Source organism: Zalophus californianus, chromosome 8, assembly GCF_009762305.2.
Source record: "Zalophus californianus isolate mZalCal1 chromosome 8, mZalCal1.pri.v2, whole genome shotgun sequence".
NCBI lineage: Eukaryota > Metazoa > Chordata > Mammalia > Carnivora > Otariidae > Zalophus > Zalophus californianus.
The window spans coordinates 40,775,459-40,791,743 of NC_045602.1; the positions used below are offsets into that span (position 1 = coordinate 40,775,459).

The following is a 16,285-nucleotide window of genomic DNA, read 5'->3' on the forward strand; positions in this document are numbered from 1 at the left end:
GGAGAGAGGCTAACAGACCTCAGTATCTTTCTCTTACAGAAGAGAAAACAGACTTCTAGCACTGAGCTGGCAGTCAGAACAAATGGGCCCCTGTCCCACTCCCCCCTTGGATTCCTAAGTCAGTCAGTCTAATACCTCATTCCCACCACTTACATACAGGAGTCTTCTGTTCCAGAAACTCTGGTCTCAGTGTTGTCCCATCCACCTCTCTCCAACATACCTCATGCTTTCTTGGCTCTCTAGTTTACCCCCTACCATTCTCTCACTTGGTAGACGGCCCCAATCCCCAACTCTTGTTATAAAAATACAGTAATACAGTATAGGGAATACAGTCATTAATACTGTAAAAACATTGTACGGTGACAGAGAGGAACTAGATTTGTGGTGATCACTTCATAATGTATATAAACATCCAATCACAATGTTGTACACCTGAAACTAATATAATATTCTATGTCAATTATACTTCAATTTAAAAAAACCCACAGTTATTTCTTCAAGTCTTCAGTTTAAATGCCACCCTTTTGGGAATGCCTTCTCTGACACCCAAAACCATTCTATTCATCACTTTCCAACACCATGGAAGTTGTAATAACTGAGTTGACATTTACTGTCCCAGTCATACTACAGCTAGTTTATCTCATATACTTGGACCTTCCAATACCCTCCTCCAAAAGGAAAAATTGTTAGCATCTTCTATATGTCTCTGTACCTATCACAATACTTCACATGTAAGGACTTAAAGTTTTGGATTAGACAGCGTTGGCCAGTGTTTTTTAAATAGCAAGTCACAAACCCTGAGTAGAACGTGCAATCAATCTAGGTCACAACTAGTATTTTCCCCCACCTCACATGGGTAATGTGCCGAGGCAGTAGCAAGGTTTGAGGGAGGCACACGTCACACACACGCGGTGAGCAGCCAATCGCCATGCTTAGGAACTACAAAAAGGTCAGTATTCTGTTTTTAATGAAACAATAGAAAATAAAATACATCTCTCATATTAAAGATGAGTGCTGTTTTGTGAAACTCTTACTTCATTACATCTGTATGTAACTGCTGGATCATAATATCAAATACATTTCTTACTCTGTGTTGTATTTTTTTCAAGTTTGAAAGCTAATGTAGATGACCCAATTTCTAGGCTCAAGTGTTTTACATCTAAACCAGAGAGATATTTGCTTTCTACCAAACCCCACACCCTACAAGAACCATCAGCTAAATAGAATACATAGATACACAGGGGCTGAGGAAAACAAATCTTAAAAGAGTAATGAGCGTAGGGGAAAGTTTGTAAAGAAATGTTCTTTAGAGATGTTGGAATGTGCTACAACACTAGGTATTTAGTTTCCAGCCTCTGCCATTTGTTTAGCCAAAAAGACCCCTCTATAGAAGGGCTCCGAATACTCACAATTAAAGGGCCCTCACCACAGCCCACAATACAAGGGTATATAGGATCTGGACCTGGCTATGGCCACTTCATTTCCCTTTCCCTCTCAATCATGGTCTTCCAGCCACAGTGGCCTCCATGCTGTTCCCAGAACATTCTAAGTTTCAGCATCTCTGCACCCACTATATCCTCAGCTGTATCCTTCCTTCTTTAGATTTTATTTGAGAGAGAGAGAGCGAGAGAGAGAGCGAGCGCACAAGCAGGCGGGAGTGGCAGAGGGGTAGGGAGAAGCAGCCTCCCCTCTGAGCGGGGGGCTTGATCATGACCTGAGCTGAAAGCAGGCGCTCAACTGACTGAGCCACCCAGGGGCCCCCTTCCTTCTTTAAATATCCTTCACTTAATTCAAATTTTTTTTCTTTTAATGTCCCATCTTCAAAAAGGTCCTCCCTGACCACAGTATGAGGGAGGGCCCCACTCTCTATTCCCTTAACACACTGTATGGTTTTTCATAATACTTGTCACCGCCTAACACTCTATTACACATTTATTCTTTTATGGTCTACACCAGGGATCCACAAGCTTTTTCTATAAAAAGCCAAATAGTAAATATTTTCAGCTTTTTGTCACAACTACTCAACTCTGCCATTATAGTATAAAAGCAGTTTAGACAATATGTAAATGAGCAGATGCAGCTGTGTTCCAATAAAACTTTATCTACAAAAACAAGCCGCTGGCTGGGTTTGGCTCAGAAGCCATGTACCCCTGATATATTCCTTCTAATAGAATGGCTCACTAAAAAAAAAAAAAAAAAAGAATATGAGTGTCATAGGGACAGGAATCTTCTCTGTTTTGTTCTCATTATGGTATCCTTGAGGCCAGAATAGTGCCTAGCCCCAGGTACACATTCAATAAATAAGTGTTGAGTAAATTAATAGTACCGGTCTGGAGTGGAGAGCCACAACTCTCTTCCACTTCGTTGGGTGACAGTAACATGGTGTTCAAGAAGAATGAGGCCAAGGTCAGCAACTGTACTTCTCTTTAGTTAGTACCATACCATGAAAAATGGTACCACAACCACTGTGTGTCCGTCACCAGCAATAACCATCTCACACATAAATGCTTTGGTCATAACTGGGTCCAGGGAGAAGCCTGTTAAAACACAAATGCCTTGGCTCCACCCCCAGAAACTCTGATTCAGTAGGTCCACGGTAGGGTCCAAGAATCTGCATTTCTAGCCAAGTTCCTAGGTGATGCTAATAGTGCTGGTCCTAAACTACTCTTTGAGAACCAGTAGGTAAGAGCATCCAAAAACCATAGAGTACTAGTATTTTTATACTATTAAAAAAAAAGCCATAAATTCCTGATGTTCCAGTGATCTGGTTGCGGGGGGGGAGGGGGGTACTGAAAAAGAAGAGAACCATAAAACTGTTCCGTGGGAATGTTGCCTCAGTGAATTGAAGGCAAACACCACAAGGTCTTTAATTTTTTACAGACCACCTCCCAAACACTCTGTTTTTACTTGCAAATCTAGCTCTAACTGGCTAAAACAATACACCAAACAGGTAAAAAAGAGAAATCACCAGTGGCCGACTAACCGTGATAGTGGGCTATTAGCTCATAATCAGTTTTCTTAAAATTACTTAAAAAAAAATTTTTTTTTAAATTTTTTTAAAGTAGGCTCCACTTTGAACATAGGGCTTGAACTTAGGACCCTGAGATTAAGAGTCTCATGCTCTATGGCCTGAGCTAGCCACATGCCCCAATTTTCTTAAAATTACTTTGAGGATGAATCATAACCACCTGCTTTTCTATTGTTAGATGCCAAAGGCCTTTTCCAGATGGGATACTAGAAAGCCAATCTTACTACAATGAAATACACCTAAAATAAATTACCAAGCCTGGAGGTCACTTTCTTCAAATGATAAAAAGTCTATCACCACCAGACAGAACCCACAACTACCTCCTGAATCCACCATAACAGAACTTGCAATGGACTAGTAACAATTTTTACAAGTTCTACGTTTGTCATCACAGAAGACTTAAAATAAACCCCCAAACTCACATTAAAATCACCCTGAGGCCATTATTTACTCTTCCAATCTGAATAGCCCACAGAGGGATTACAATTTATATACATTTGTAGCTATTTATAAAGTAGTTTTCTATTGTGATGGTTCTATGTTGCTAACATAGGTTAAAAAATAATTTTAAAGGGCCGCCTGGGTGGCTCAGATGGTTAAGCGTCTGCCTTCCACTCAGGTCATGATCCCAGGGTCCTGGGATCGAGCCCCATATTGGGATCCTGGCTTGGCGGGGAGCCTGCTTCTCCCTTTCCCTCGGCTCATGCTCTCTCTCTCTGTGTGTGTCTCAAATGAATGAATAACACTTTAAAAAAAAATTTAAGGTTAAAAAGTAAGGTAAAGGGCGCCTGGGTGGCTCAGATGGTTAAGCGTCTGCCTTCAGCTCAGGTCATGATCCCAGGGTCCTGGGATCGAGTCCCACATCAGGCTCCCTGCTCCTTGGGAGCCTGCTTCTCCCTCTGCTTCTCTCTCTCTCTCTGTCTCTCATGAATAAATAAATAAAATTAAAAAAAAAAAAGTAAGGTAAAATCTAGGTTCTTAGGAAAGAAATTCAAGAAGCAAAAATCCAGAATGTTAATGAATGGACCATTAAGAAGACGGCAATACTACATCAAAATGTACCTACAAAAAGAAACTGTATGTGATCAAAAAATGTATTAGCAGACCCCCAATGTATGAGTCTAAAGATGATTCTCAGCTAAGATCAAGTATTTTTGATCCAAATTTAGTATCTGAACTCAAGTGTACTAACTGTAAAATATACACTAGATTTTTAAATTTTTTAAGAAAAAAGCATAATTTGTATGTTGATTACGTGTTTAAATGCTAATCTGGATATATTGGGCTAAAGTATTAAACTATTTAAATTAATTTCACCTCTTTGGCTTTGTTACTGTGGCTACCAGTGAATTTAAAGATTTATTTATTTATTTGAGAGAGAGAGCTTGCGTGCACACACAAGTGGGAGGGGCAGAGGGAGAAGGAACGAGAATCTCAAGCAGATTCCACACCAAGTGTGGAGCCTGACACAGGGCTCGATCTCACAACCCTGTGATCACAGCCTGAGCTGAAACCAAGAGTGGGTCCCTTAACCGACAGTGCCACCTAGAATCCCCCACCAGAGAATTTAAAATTACATGTGGCTTGCCCTAGATTTCTATTGTATAGTGATGGTCTAATCCAATTCTTTTTTTTTTTTTAAAGATTTTATTTATTTATTTGAGAGAGAGAGAATGAGAGATAGAGATCATGAGATGGAAGAGGGTCAGAGGGAGAAGCAGACTCCCCGCTGAGCAGGGAGCACGATGCAGGACTCGATCCAGGGACTCCAGGATCATGACCTGAGCCGAAGGCAGTCGCTTAACCAACTGAGCCACCTAGGCACCCTGGTCTAATCCAATTCTGCAAGCACACTTGCTATCTCCTCTTCCTTTGGGTGATTTCTAAAAAGCTTGTAGAAAATTATATGGAGCAAGAAAGAACACGAAGCTATGTGATATGTCTGACATGGAATGTCAGGAAAACCATGGGTCAGGTGCTCATCCACTGTCACTGCAGGTCTAATCACCATTTTTCCTAGGGAAGGGAAGATTAGTCCCTCTTCTGTGACCACTATGTATATCCATATCTACAGCCACACACACAAACTGCACACTTTACATTAATTTCAAATCTCAATTAACTGTATCAGAATCCCTAGCTTATCAGGCAGAATGTAAGATCTCTGATTATGAAAACTACCTGGTTCCCAATACCCAAACACCCCCAGCTACCCAGTAATGTGTTTCATTCTTATAAAGAGACACATCTATAACAACTCCTTTAAGATTTTATTTATTTATTTGGCAGAGAGATAGAGCCAGAGAGCACAAGTGGGGGGTGGGGGAGGGATGACAGAGGAAGAGGGAGCAGCAGGCTTCCCACCGAGCAGGGAGCCCGACGCGGGGCTCAATCCCAGCACCCTGGGACCATGACCTGAGCCAAAGGCAGACGTTCAACCAACTGAGCCACCCAGGTGCCCCCTATTTTTATTTTTTTTAAGATTTTACTTATTTATTTGTGAGAGAGAGAGAGAGAGAGGGCACATGCGCACGAGTGGGGGGAGGGGCAGAGGGAGGGGAAAACAGACCCCCTGCTGAGCAGGGAGCCCTGGGACCAGGACCTGAATGGAAGTCAGCCGCGTAACCCACTGAGCCATCCAGGTGCCCTGTGGCAACCCCTTTAAATAATCCCCGCCTGTTTTACTGCAACGTCCTTAACTCCTAATTTAGAAAGTTTCTCATTTCCTCGCACTGCCAAACCTCTACAACCATAGAGGACACCAAAGGAGAATACTGGCTGAGGAAGAGCACCAAAAAGAAGTACCATCCAGGGCGCCTGGGTGGCTTAGTCGGTTAAGCGACTGCCTTCGGCTCAGGTCATGATCCTGGAGTCCTGGGATCAAGTCCCACATTGGGCTCCCTGCTCAGCGGGGACTCTGCTTCTCCCTCTGACCCTCTTCCCTCTCGTGCTCTCTGGCTCTCATTCTCTCTCTCTAATAAATAAAATCTTAAAAAACAAAACAAACAAAACAAAAAAAAGAAGTACCATCTAGTTTCTCACTCAACAGTTGCTATATAACCATTAAGCCTTTGCACCAAAAAAAAAACAACTCAATACAAAATTTAAACATTTTATCCCTTGAGCTCTTTTCTCTCTAAGCATCAAAACGATACTTATAAACCCAGGAAGAATAACCTTCTTGAACATACTCTAACATATGCGGACATGTGTTGAGACATCTATAGTCTAAGGGCAATACTGTTAAGGAAAGAAACGTCCTGCTGGGCAGAATTGGAAGTATTGAGAGACTTAAATGAAAATAAGCTTAAAAAAGAAAAAGAAAAGAAAAAGGAGGGGGAGATGAATATTGCCAAAACATTAAAGTACGTACATGATTTAATTACCCTGTCATAAAATATAAACTTCAAGGACTAATTCCAGCATACTGGAAAGGAACCACAGCCTGGGCAACAGGAAAGCATTTAATTCCCAGAGGTGTTTCAAACCCACTGAATATTATCATCCTGCAGAAAGGGTCACCAACTTGGGGCAAGCTCTGGAGATGACTCTGAGTGGTACTCAGTGCGAAGTCCACAAATATCCACTGAATGAATAAGAAAACTCACGCAAGGTGCAATTTATATTCAGGGCCCACAGCCAGTTAATCCGAAACCAGAGCTAGAAGTAGAACGAAAAACAGTACCCGGATCTAATCCCAAACCATTCCTCCAGGAAGTCAGCCTCAAATTTTTTTGTTCTGTGTAGTTTATCCATCCCCTCTTACTTTTATGAAAAGCTCCAAATCCTCTTTCCCACATTCTCCCTCCTTCTGAACCAGCTTCCCAGATAAAAACAGAAGACGGCAGTTTCTAGTCTCACCATTTTTTAGACAAGTAACAACACCTCTAACAATCACCCACAAGTGTTCAGATGTCTGGCCTCCCAAAGGCCAGACACTGTGCTCGGTGGTAGGACACAAAGGGAAGTGGAACACTATACCTACCTTTCAGGTAGCTCCCTGGGGAGGCGGACAAGCAAACAATTACAGCATAAAAACATACTTGGAGAATAAGGCAGGAGTGCCACTAGGGGGACCCTTAACTTTACTGGGTGGGAGGGGAGGGTGACAAGAGTCTTCAAGGAATAATGAAAGAAAGAAAAGTCAAAACCAAAAGATAAATTATAATTGAATATGCCTGTGACTGTTCTACTAGCCCCCAAGTTAGCACACTAAAGTGACTCTAATGAAAATCCTCTTACTATTTAAAAAAAAAAGCTGAAGTTCATGACACTGGCACTGAGTACTAAGCAAGAGAGGAAAAAAAAAACCCCACACGATTCGGCAGGACATAATGCTAAACCTAATTAGTCATGATGTCAAGAGGCTTCACCCATTTATTGTCTGTCCCTCCTAGCTAAAGGTGACTTGACTGACCCACTCTTGTGATTTCAGCTGGTTTTTTTCCTAGCAGTAGTGATAGACTTGCAGGGGTCCATCCGTACTTCCAACCCTCCTTGCGTCCACGGGCAAAATTCGCTGGACTGCCGGTTGGCACTGTGGCCATGGAAGAAATAAACTGACCATGTCCACGAACCGGATGGACCCACACTGCTTTTTTACTATCCAGAAAGACAACTAAAACTGCCATTAGCAAATACTGTGGGAGGGTGGTAAGAGAGGTAGAGTAGGGATGGCACCCCGGAATGGGCCTCACAAGGAAATTCATCTCTTGCCAGTTTCATAGCATACTGAGTTTTCACCTCCTGGTACACGGCCCCAAGCTTCACGCCCACCTTGCCTAGCTGTCCTCCGCCAACAATGTCCTGTTCTCTTGGCGTAAGCATCCCAAGAACACCCTCTCTTCCTTCCCATGGAATCTAGGTACTATGTTCCCTTAGGAAACCGTCTGCCTTTTCACATATCTCCATCATGAATCAGGACATGGCTAATATATAAAAATAAACACATTTTTTAAAAAGTTCTGATTGTACATCTCTTAAGGGCTCTTCATTTTTTTTAAACAATTTTATTTATTTATTTGAGAGAGCAAGAGAGGGAACGTGTGATTCCAAGCAGGGACAAGCAGACTCTGCGCTGAGCCACGGAGCCCATGATGGGCTCAATCCCACGATCCTGAGATCATGACCTGAGCCAAAATCAAGAGTTGGACGCTTAATGGACTGAGCCACCCAGGCACCCCTCTTTCCTCAATTTTAATGAATAACTTCAGCAACTGAAAAATCTATACCTTATCATTTATTTTTTTTTAAGATTTTATTTATTTATTTGACAGAGAGAGACACAGCGAGAGAGGGAACACAAGCAGGGGGAGTGGGAGAGGGAGAAGCAGGCTTCCCACGGAGCAGGGAGCCCGATGCAGGGCTCGATCCCAGGACCCTGGGACCAAGACCTGAGCTGAAGGCAGACACTTAACGACTGAGCCACCCAGGCGTCCCTATACCTTACCATTTAAAAAAACTGAAAAACATCATGGCTCCTAGCACAACACTAAAATTAATATGGAATTAATTTTTTATAAACAGGTATTTTAATTATGAACAGCATTTTACTTTTAACTCCGGGCGGGGGGCAGTGGGAGAGAACCGCACAAGGACCTGCGTGGGGGGGGGGGGGGGCAGAAGAGGGAGAGAGAATCTTAGACTTCACACCCAGTGAGAAGCCCAACAGAAGGCTAGATCTCATGACCCTGAGATCATGACCTGAGCTGAAATCAAGAGTCTGATGCTTAACCAGGCGCCCCTGAACTTTTATGAATATAAAATGTAGGAAATGTTTCCTTTGAGTTCATGGCTCATGAAAATAGCCCCCCAGGAATATTTACACTGTAATTAAAAAACACACTATTTCTAGGATAACCCAACGATACCTTAACCTTCACTAAAAACAGCTTCTGGAACCTCCAGTTTAAAACAAAAACACCAGGGCGCCTGGGTGGCTCAGATGGTTAAGCGTCTGCCTTTGGCTCAGGTCATGATCCCAGGCTCCTGAGATCAAGTCCCGCATCGGGCTCCCTGCTCCTTGGGAGCCTGCTTCTCCCTCTGCCTCTCTCTCTCTCTCTCTCTCTCTCTGTCTCTCATGAATAAATAAATAAAATCTTAATAAATAAATAAATAAAACAAAAATACCAAAAAACCCGTAAACCTCAGCAAATGTATATGGTAAATGTTGTAAAGCTGATGTTTTGAAAATTATGACTCGTAAGTGCATGGATTTCTTCACTTTTAAGATATTGCAAGCTTAACCTAGGGATTTGTTTCACATCAGAAGTGTATTAAATTTTTGGGCGCCTGGGTGGCTCAGTTGGTTAGGCGACTGCCTTCGGCTCAGGTCATGATCCTGGAGTCCCTGGATCAAGTCCCGCATCCTGCTCAGCAGGGAGTCGGCTTCTCCCTCTAACCCTCCCCCCTCTCATGTGCTCTCTCTCTCTCTCAAATAAATAAATAAATAAAATCTTTAAAAAAAAGAAGTGTATTAAATTTTTATTGTAAAAAAGTTTTCAATCTTTAAACAGATTGCTGCTAATACATTTTAAAATCCTAAGACTGAAAGGAATTTCTTCCAGATTAAATTTCCAACTTAAAACAAGAAACTGATGACATTTTAACTTAAACACGAATGTCAAAATATGGGGAAAATGAGTTCCCAAATCAGTTTTATGAAGTCATGAAATCGAAGACCCCAGAAATTAAGATCTTTACATTCTTATCTATCTTTCATTGAGAGTCAAGGTAAATGTAATTCACGATTTACTGAATTGAAAAAGTCTTAAGAATGTCATAATCGGGGCGCCTGGGTGGCTCAGTTGGTTAAGCGACTGCCTTCAGCTCAGGTCATGATCAAGGTAAATGTAATTCACGATTTACTGAATTGAAAAAGTCTTAAGAATGTCATAATCGGGGCGCCTGGGTGGCTCAGTTGGTTAAGCGACTGCCTTCAGCTCAGGTCATGATCCTGGAGTCCCGGGATTGAGTCCCACATCGGGCTCCCTGCTCAGCGGGGAGTCTGCTTCTCCCTCTGACCCTCTTCCGTCTCATGCTATCTCTTATTCTCTCTCTAATAAATAAAGCTTAAAAAAAAAAGTCATAATCTTTTAACAGATCATAGTTAAAATAAAATAAATGGTCTGACATGCTGGTAAAAATCTTTTCAGTGGGAGTCAATTTAGTTCACTTACAGGAAGGCAAAAGTCACCACATTAAAATCACAAGCCAATTACCAATTCTGGCTTTGTAGTTCCCAAATCCTAAAAACAAAATTATTGCACATCACTCTGGGATCATCAGCATGTATGCTTTTAGGGTCAGATAACATTATTTAGAGAAGAGAAAATTTAAATCTAATAACAACAGTGGCAAAATTTCAAAAAATGGTACAACTTTCAAAAGCTAGATTAATGGCTTACCTACTTCTGTACTTTACAGTTGGAAAATAAACAGTATCAGTTGCTTCTGAGAATAACAATATGATCACCTACCTGTTCACTTACTTGCTATCATTTTTACATATGAAAATCTTCTAAAAACTAGGGGAAATATAAATCCAGTAAAGGACTCTATTTGAAATCTCCAATTTTTTCCAAAATCAAGAGTAGCCCACCAAAAAGTTAAGAAGGCACTCAAGAAAAAGATGCCCTCTCTGAAGTGGGGAAATTCAGTTAAGAAAAAAGCTGGTAATTATTTTGTTATCAATTCATTTATCCATTCCTTATGGCATGTCTCACATTTGTCTGTGGATGCTGTGCCACCAAATTTAAGGTGAGGAACTGGGTCTCATTCATTCACCCACACATTCCGTGGTTCCTAGCAAAGTGCCCTATACACACTAACAACTGAAAAAAGGTTGACTGAATTAAGGCAATAAATGTGTTCCTAACTGCAGGTAATCAATTAGGCTCAAACTCATGCAAGAACATTCATAATTTCATTTTAGCTAATAAGCAATGAGTAATTTGACATGTTTTTAATTTGCCAAGCTATTAAATGGATTTTAAGCTCTGAATAACATTCTTGTTTTTTAAACATATTCAAAAGAAAGTGTGTAGTGAAACATTAAGAAAATATTCTTACAAATAAAAAAGGCAATGACTGGTTTCACTGCGTGCAACATGGAACTAGATGGTGTTGGTATGGTGAACACAAAGTGACCCAGCACAGATGTAAAAGGTTTGTTAACAAGACAAGAACATTGCAAAGAGAATTAGAAGCTGGAAAAATGGAATTCTGGCTAGAAAAGTCATAGTGGGCAAGCAGGAGACTTAATACAGAGTACTACCGTCTCCACTCAGACAGGGTCTTGGGAAGTTGCGAAGCCTGTTTCCCACCCTGAAGAACAATTACTTCTCTACTGATCTACACGGTGCTGCTGGAAACTGAGGTACAGACCATGGACCGAACTTACCGTCACCCAAAGGAAACAATGGAACGAATACCAAGCAGAATGGGCCCTTTATGGGCTCCCAACAATTCCAGTTCCACCAACTCTCTAAAGCTCTAGTTGAGAAAAGAAGTAGGCAAAGTATAGCCCACAGGCCAAAGTGGGCCAAGTTCGGCCACCTCCTGTGTTTGTATGGCCTGCAAGCTAAGAATGGTTTCTACCTTTTTAAATGGTAAAACAAAGACACATTTTATGACATATGAAAATTATATGAAATTCAAATGTCAGCATCCAAAAAGGTTTTCATTGGAACAACGCTGTGCTTATTCATTTCCATGTTGTCCATAGCTGCTTTTGTACCACAATAGCAGAGACAACAGAGACCTTACGGCACACCCAGCCTACAATATTTACTACCTGGCCTTTTACAGAAAAAGTATGCTGAACTCTGGCTAGAGCATTTCTTTATGCTCCTGGTTGCATCTCCTTTCTCAAAGGTGGTCCACTGCTTCACAAAGTTGAGACTCTAAGCTTGACAGATGTCCATCTTGGGGCTGCGACGTCCAAAGTTACATCATTACATATAATATCCTGCAACTCTTTAGGGTGGGCACAAAGACAAAGTAACAAATCACATGCATTCAGAAGGCCCTGAAAAGGTAGCACAATCCAAATACAACATTACAGGCAGCACATTTCAGATGTTTTACCAGACTACTACATCCAGTTCTGGGTCACATGGTGAAAGGAAACAAGAACCACAGAGAATTTGGAGATTGGATAGATGATTAAAAGAGCTCAAAAATCATACCACTAAAGAAATGCTAAAAGAAATGGGATGTTTTTGCCCAAAAAAGAGAAAGGCAGAGAAAGAACTAGAATAGTGAGGGTGTCAAACTCTGCATTTGTTGATAGATTAAATTTTTACTGATGAAAATAATGGCAGCCTGAACAAATACTCCACAAAACACGCATCTAATGAATTAAATGTGATTCTTAATGAGACTGCCACTCCTGCCTTAGACCATAAACTAGCCCCTTAAAAGATAATCACTTGTCAAATATTGTACTGTAAGTCTTCAACTGACGGATTAGAGGAATGTTCCTTTTTCAGAAACATCTGGCATTATGTAAGTTACCAGAAAAAGTGTGCTATTAATGTGCTGAGGTTCAGTAATATTCAAGTAACTAAAAAGTAACAAGTTTCATAACCATATGCCTTTCCACAGGACCAAATAGGGGGAAATGGGCTTAAATTACAGAATTTGTGTTACATTCAAGAATGTTCACGCTGTGGGATTTTAATTACTCTAAAAGATTACTGACGGTAAAGGAATCTTCCCAGGACAACATTCAATTAGAATGGAATATTTGGATGTTATTCTGAAGCGGAAGAATGGGTCTCAAATCAATTCTTCCACTGCTGATTCTGTAGTTTTAACTCTCCCAGTTCTTATGAGTAAGAGAGCCTGCAGCCATGCTCAGTTTCATTTTGTCTTGACGGTGGTCAATGTACATACGACCACATCTGACATAAACTTCAAGATCCCAAAATAAAATTTGGCTGTAGCTTTAATAACTTTTAAATTACAGAGATAGAGTATACATTCCCATTAAGTAGGAAAAATTGGGAAAATGGGCATAGTTTCCAAATATTTCCATGAGCCGAAGTATCTTATTATCTCAAAATGTCCAACACTTGCACACAGTAAGTGAAGATGGTATTTAGTTTTGAGCTTTGTAAGATACAGAATTCTTGAACACAAAATGTTCTTTGAGTCAATCTTAACACTGCAATTAATAATACAAACTCTGAAACTTGCTCTAAATATAATTTTAGTCAACCTAAGTTTTTCAACCTCGAAATTCTAAGGCCTGCATTTCCCTAAGAAAACCCTTGCAATGGTGTGAACCACAAACTAAACTGACTCACTAAACTTTCTCCACTCCTACATCACCTATGCAGGATTTTAACATCAAGAGTACACAACTTGCAAGCCACTTATACAATCTTGCATTAACCTTTACCAGGATAAACTTTTCGCCAAGTCTCTTAACACTTTTTTATTTATTTAAAGACCTGGGGTAGTGAGACAAAGAAAACACAACCCCCTCCCCCTTTTCTAAACCATATGGCAGTAAATTGAAGTTAACTTCTTTTTAACCGGCTCAACGCCTATACATCGGTCCTAAACATGTTTCTCTTTGTGCCCTGGGACTGGGCTAGAACTGTCTGTTTATTTGCAACTGTACCCCAATCATGTTTTTGGATCGAAAAACAAGTCCAAAACGCCCCCTGACCATTAACAGACCTCACCACGGTCATTTACCAAAACCTGGTTAGGTAGGTGGTGCACGCAGGGCGAGGGGCCCGCGGCCCGCCCGGAGCGAGTCCCGCTCTGACCGGGTGATCGAGCAGGGAGTTTACTCGCCCCGGCCGGGCCGGATCCGCCCCGGGAACTTGGTTACCCGAGCCCAGGGACGCGCCGAGGCCTAGCCGCGAGGCCGGGGCGGGCTCCGGGTGGCGGGGGCTTCCCGTTCCCCGGCCGCAGAGCCTTCCCGCCCGCCCCGCGGTTGCCCGCAGGCAGGGGCACTCCCCGTCGTCTCCCGGCGACCGGACGCGCCTGCCGGGTCCACGGACGGCTCCTCTGTCTCCCGCCGCCGTCTGCGGCCCCGTTCGGCGGCCGCACCGAGCCCTTCCGGGGCGGCGGGAACGCTAGGCCGCGCCGCAGCCCGCGGCTCCGGGGCCGGCCAGGCGGGCCACGGCGTCCGGTATCAGTCCCGAGGGCCGGGCTCCCGCCGGTAACGGGCCCCGCCGACTCCCCTCCCCCTCCCCCGCCCCATGACAGTGCAAACCCTCCGGCCGGCCCGGCCGCCCCGCCTCCGGCACCAGGCCCAGCTCAGGGCCGCGGCCGTGGCGGCGGCGGCGGCGGCAGAGCCGCCACGGCTCTCCGCCCTCGCTCGCTCGCTCCCAGGCCAGGAGCCTCGGGCCCGGCTCGGGCTCGACCTAAGTCTCCGCCGCTTCCCGGCCGCCCTCCGCGGCGCCTGGCCCGGGCGGGGTAGGCCGAGGCCCGGGCGGTGGGGGCGGGGGCTCCTCTCACCTTCATGTCGGGACATCCTAGTTCAGACGGTGGCGGCGCGGCCCCTCCCGGGCTCCGGCTGCAGTGTCCCCGGCGGGGTCCCGGCGCTGCCCGCGCCGGCCGGCCGATTCCCACTCGACTCCCGGGCTCGGCCGCGGGGGCGGGGTGGGCAGGGGAGCGCTCCCGCGGCGGCGGCGGCGGCGGCGGCGGCGGCGGGGAGGCGGCGCGGGGCGGGAATGGGGCCGGGCCTGGCCGGGGCTGAGCTCCTCCAGGAGGCGGGTCCGACGCCGCGGCTCCGCCGGCGCCCGCCGTGACTCGGTCACTCTCGGGCCCGCCGGCTCCCGGCTGCGGCGCCGCGCTCCGCAAATCCCGCTCCTCCCCTCCCCCGGCCCGCCCCCCGCCCCTCTCCTCCGGCTCCCGGCCGCCGCCTCCTCCTCCTCTTCCTCCTCCTCCGCCTCCTTCCGCCGCCCGCACGCCGGCCCCGCCTCTCGCTGCCCGCGCCGGGCCCAGCCGCCCGGAGGCCCCGCGGCCGGCGGTCGCGGCGGGGGCGGCGCGGCGCTTGCCCGCGCTCGCCAGCAGGCCGCGGTCGGGCGCCCGAGCCCGGCCTCGGCCTGGCTTGGCCGCCGCCGCGCCGCCACGCAGCGCGTAGGGAGGAAGAGGAAATGCCCGGCCGCCCGCGCCCGCTGCTCGCCGGTACTGCCGGCCCGCGTGGCCCGAAGGGCGCCCGCCCACCCGGCCGCCCCAGCTCCGTCTGGGCCCTACCCGGGTCCCGGCCGTGGGCGCCCCCGCCGGCTGGGCTGGGCTGGGCTGGGCTGACTGCGGGCGGCGGGCGCTGCCCGGCGACGAGCTGCGGGCCCCGAGGGGCTCTGGCTCTGGGGCGCATGGCTGTCCTGCCGGCCGGGGAGTAGAACTGCGAGCCCCGACCCCGAGGAGAGGCTGCGGACTGCCTGGGGACATGTGTTTGTGTTTCTTTTTAAGCCAACTGCTCGGAAGGGAGAGGCGGCTGGCCTCCGGTCGTCGTCGGGTGTTGCCCGACCGGCCGGGTGACTCGCGGTCGGGAGAAGGCGTGGGCGCGGGAGGGCGCGGGAGGCGGCCGGGCTTGGCTACGGTGCTCCGAGCCAGGCTCCTCTGGAATCATCTTGGAGACTCTGCCTCCGCCAGCCTGGGTGTCCGGCAGGACCCGCGCAAAGTTTGATTCAGCACCTTGGCTCACCCGTAGTGCGCTGCTTGGAAAACTGTTGGGGGGCGGCGGGGGTGTTGTATTGTTGTTTTCTCTCTTTTTTTCCCCTGCCCGTGAACCATTTTCCCGTTTTCATTTCTCTTTTACATTTTTACCCTCTTCTTTGTCAACTTTGTTTTCAAGCTTACTAATTCAACGAATATGCGTACTGCCACGTGTTCGCGGTAGCGTGGTTTGGTGGAAATAGACCATGCTTGGAGTCAAGACAGATCAGCCATTGGATTCTGGTTCTGATATCCTCTGTGTAACCTTGGACAAGTTTTTAAACGTTGCTCAGCCTCCGTTTCTTTGTACTATGTTTGGTTTGGGTTATTTTAATTTATCCTTTTATATTTGAAACTGTCCCGGGTTTTTTGGTTTGTGTGTGTGTGTGTGTGTGTAAAATTCTGGCTCTAGGCTAAGGCTACTCTTAATCCTGTACACCATTACTAGCTGTGTGACCTGGGGCAAATGACAGCCTTCCTTGCCTTGATTTCCCCATCTTTAAAATGAGCATGATTACAGATGATACTATGGCCAATAATGATAACAGGTAGGTATTTGGAGGATTAAGTGCTAAA

The 16,285-nt window shown here is 45.5% G+C and overlaps 1 protein-coding gene and 1 non-coding gene across 3 annotated transcripts in view; both read right to left on the reverse strand.

The window, feature by feature from the left end:
• Positions 1 to 14,924, reverse strand: part of KCMF1 (potassium channel modulatory factor 1) — a 74,231-nt gene extending 59,307 nt beyond the window's left edge. The window contains exon 1 of one of the 2 annotated variants that reach the window (XM_027621943.1): positions 14,507 to 14,924. In XM_027621943.1, coding sequence (XP_027477744.1) covers positions 14,507 to 14,512 — 6 coding nt within the window. In that variant the 5' untranslated portion in view covers positions 14,513 to 14,924. The remainder of the gene's footprint in view (positions 1 to 14,506) is intronic. The other variant, XM_027621944.2, reaches the window with a different exon arrangement.
• Positions 847 to 951, reverse strand: LOC113938842. The gene has a single exon (XR_003525039.1). It is a non-coding gene; the product is annotated as a small nucleolar RNA U13 (small nucleolar RNA).
• Positions 14,925 to 16,285: the final 1,361 nt, after the last annotated feature.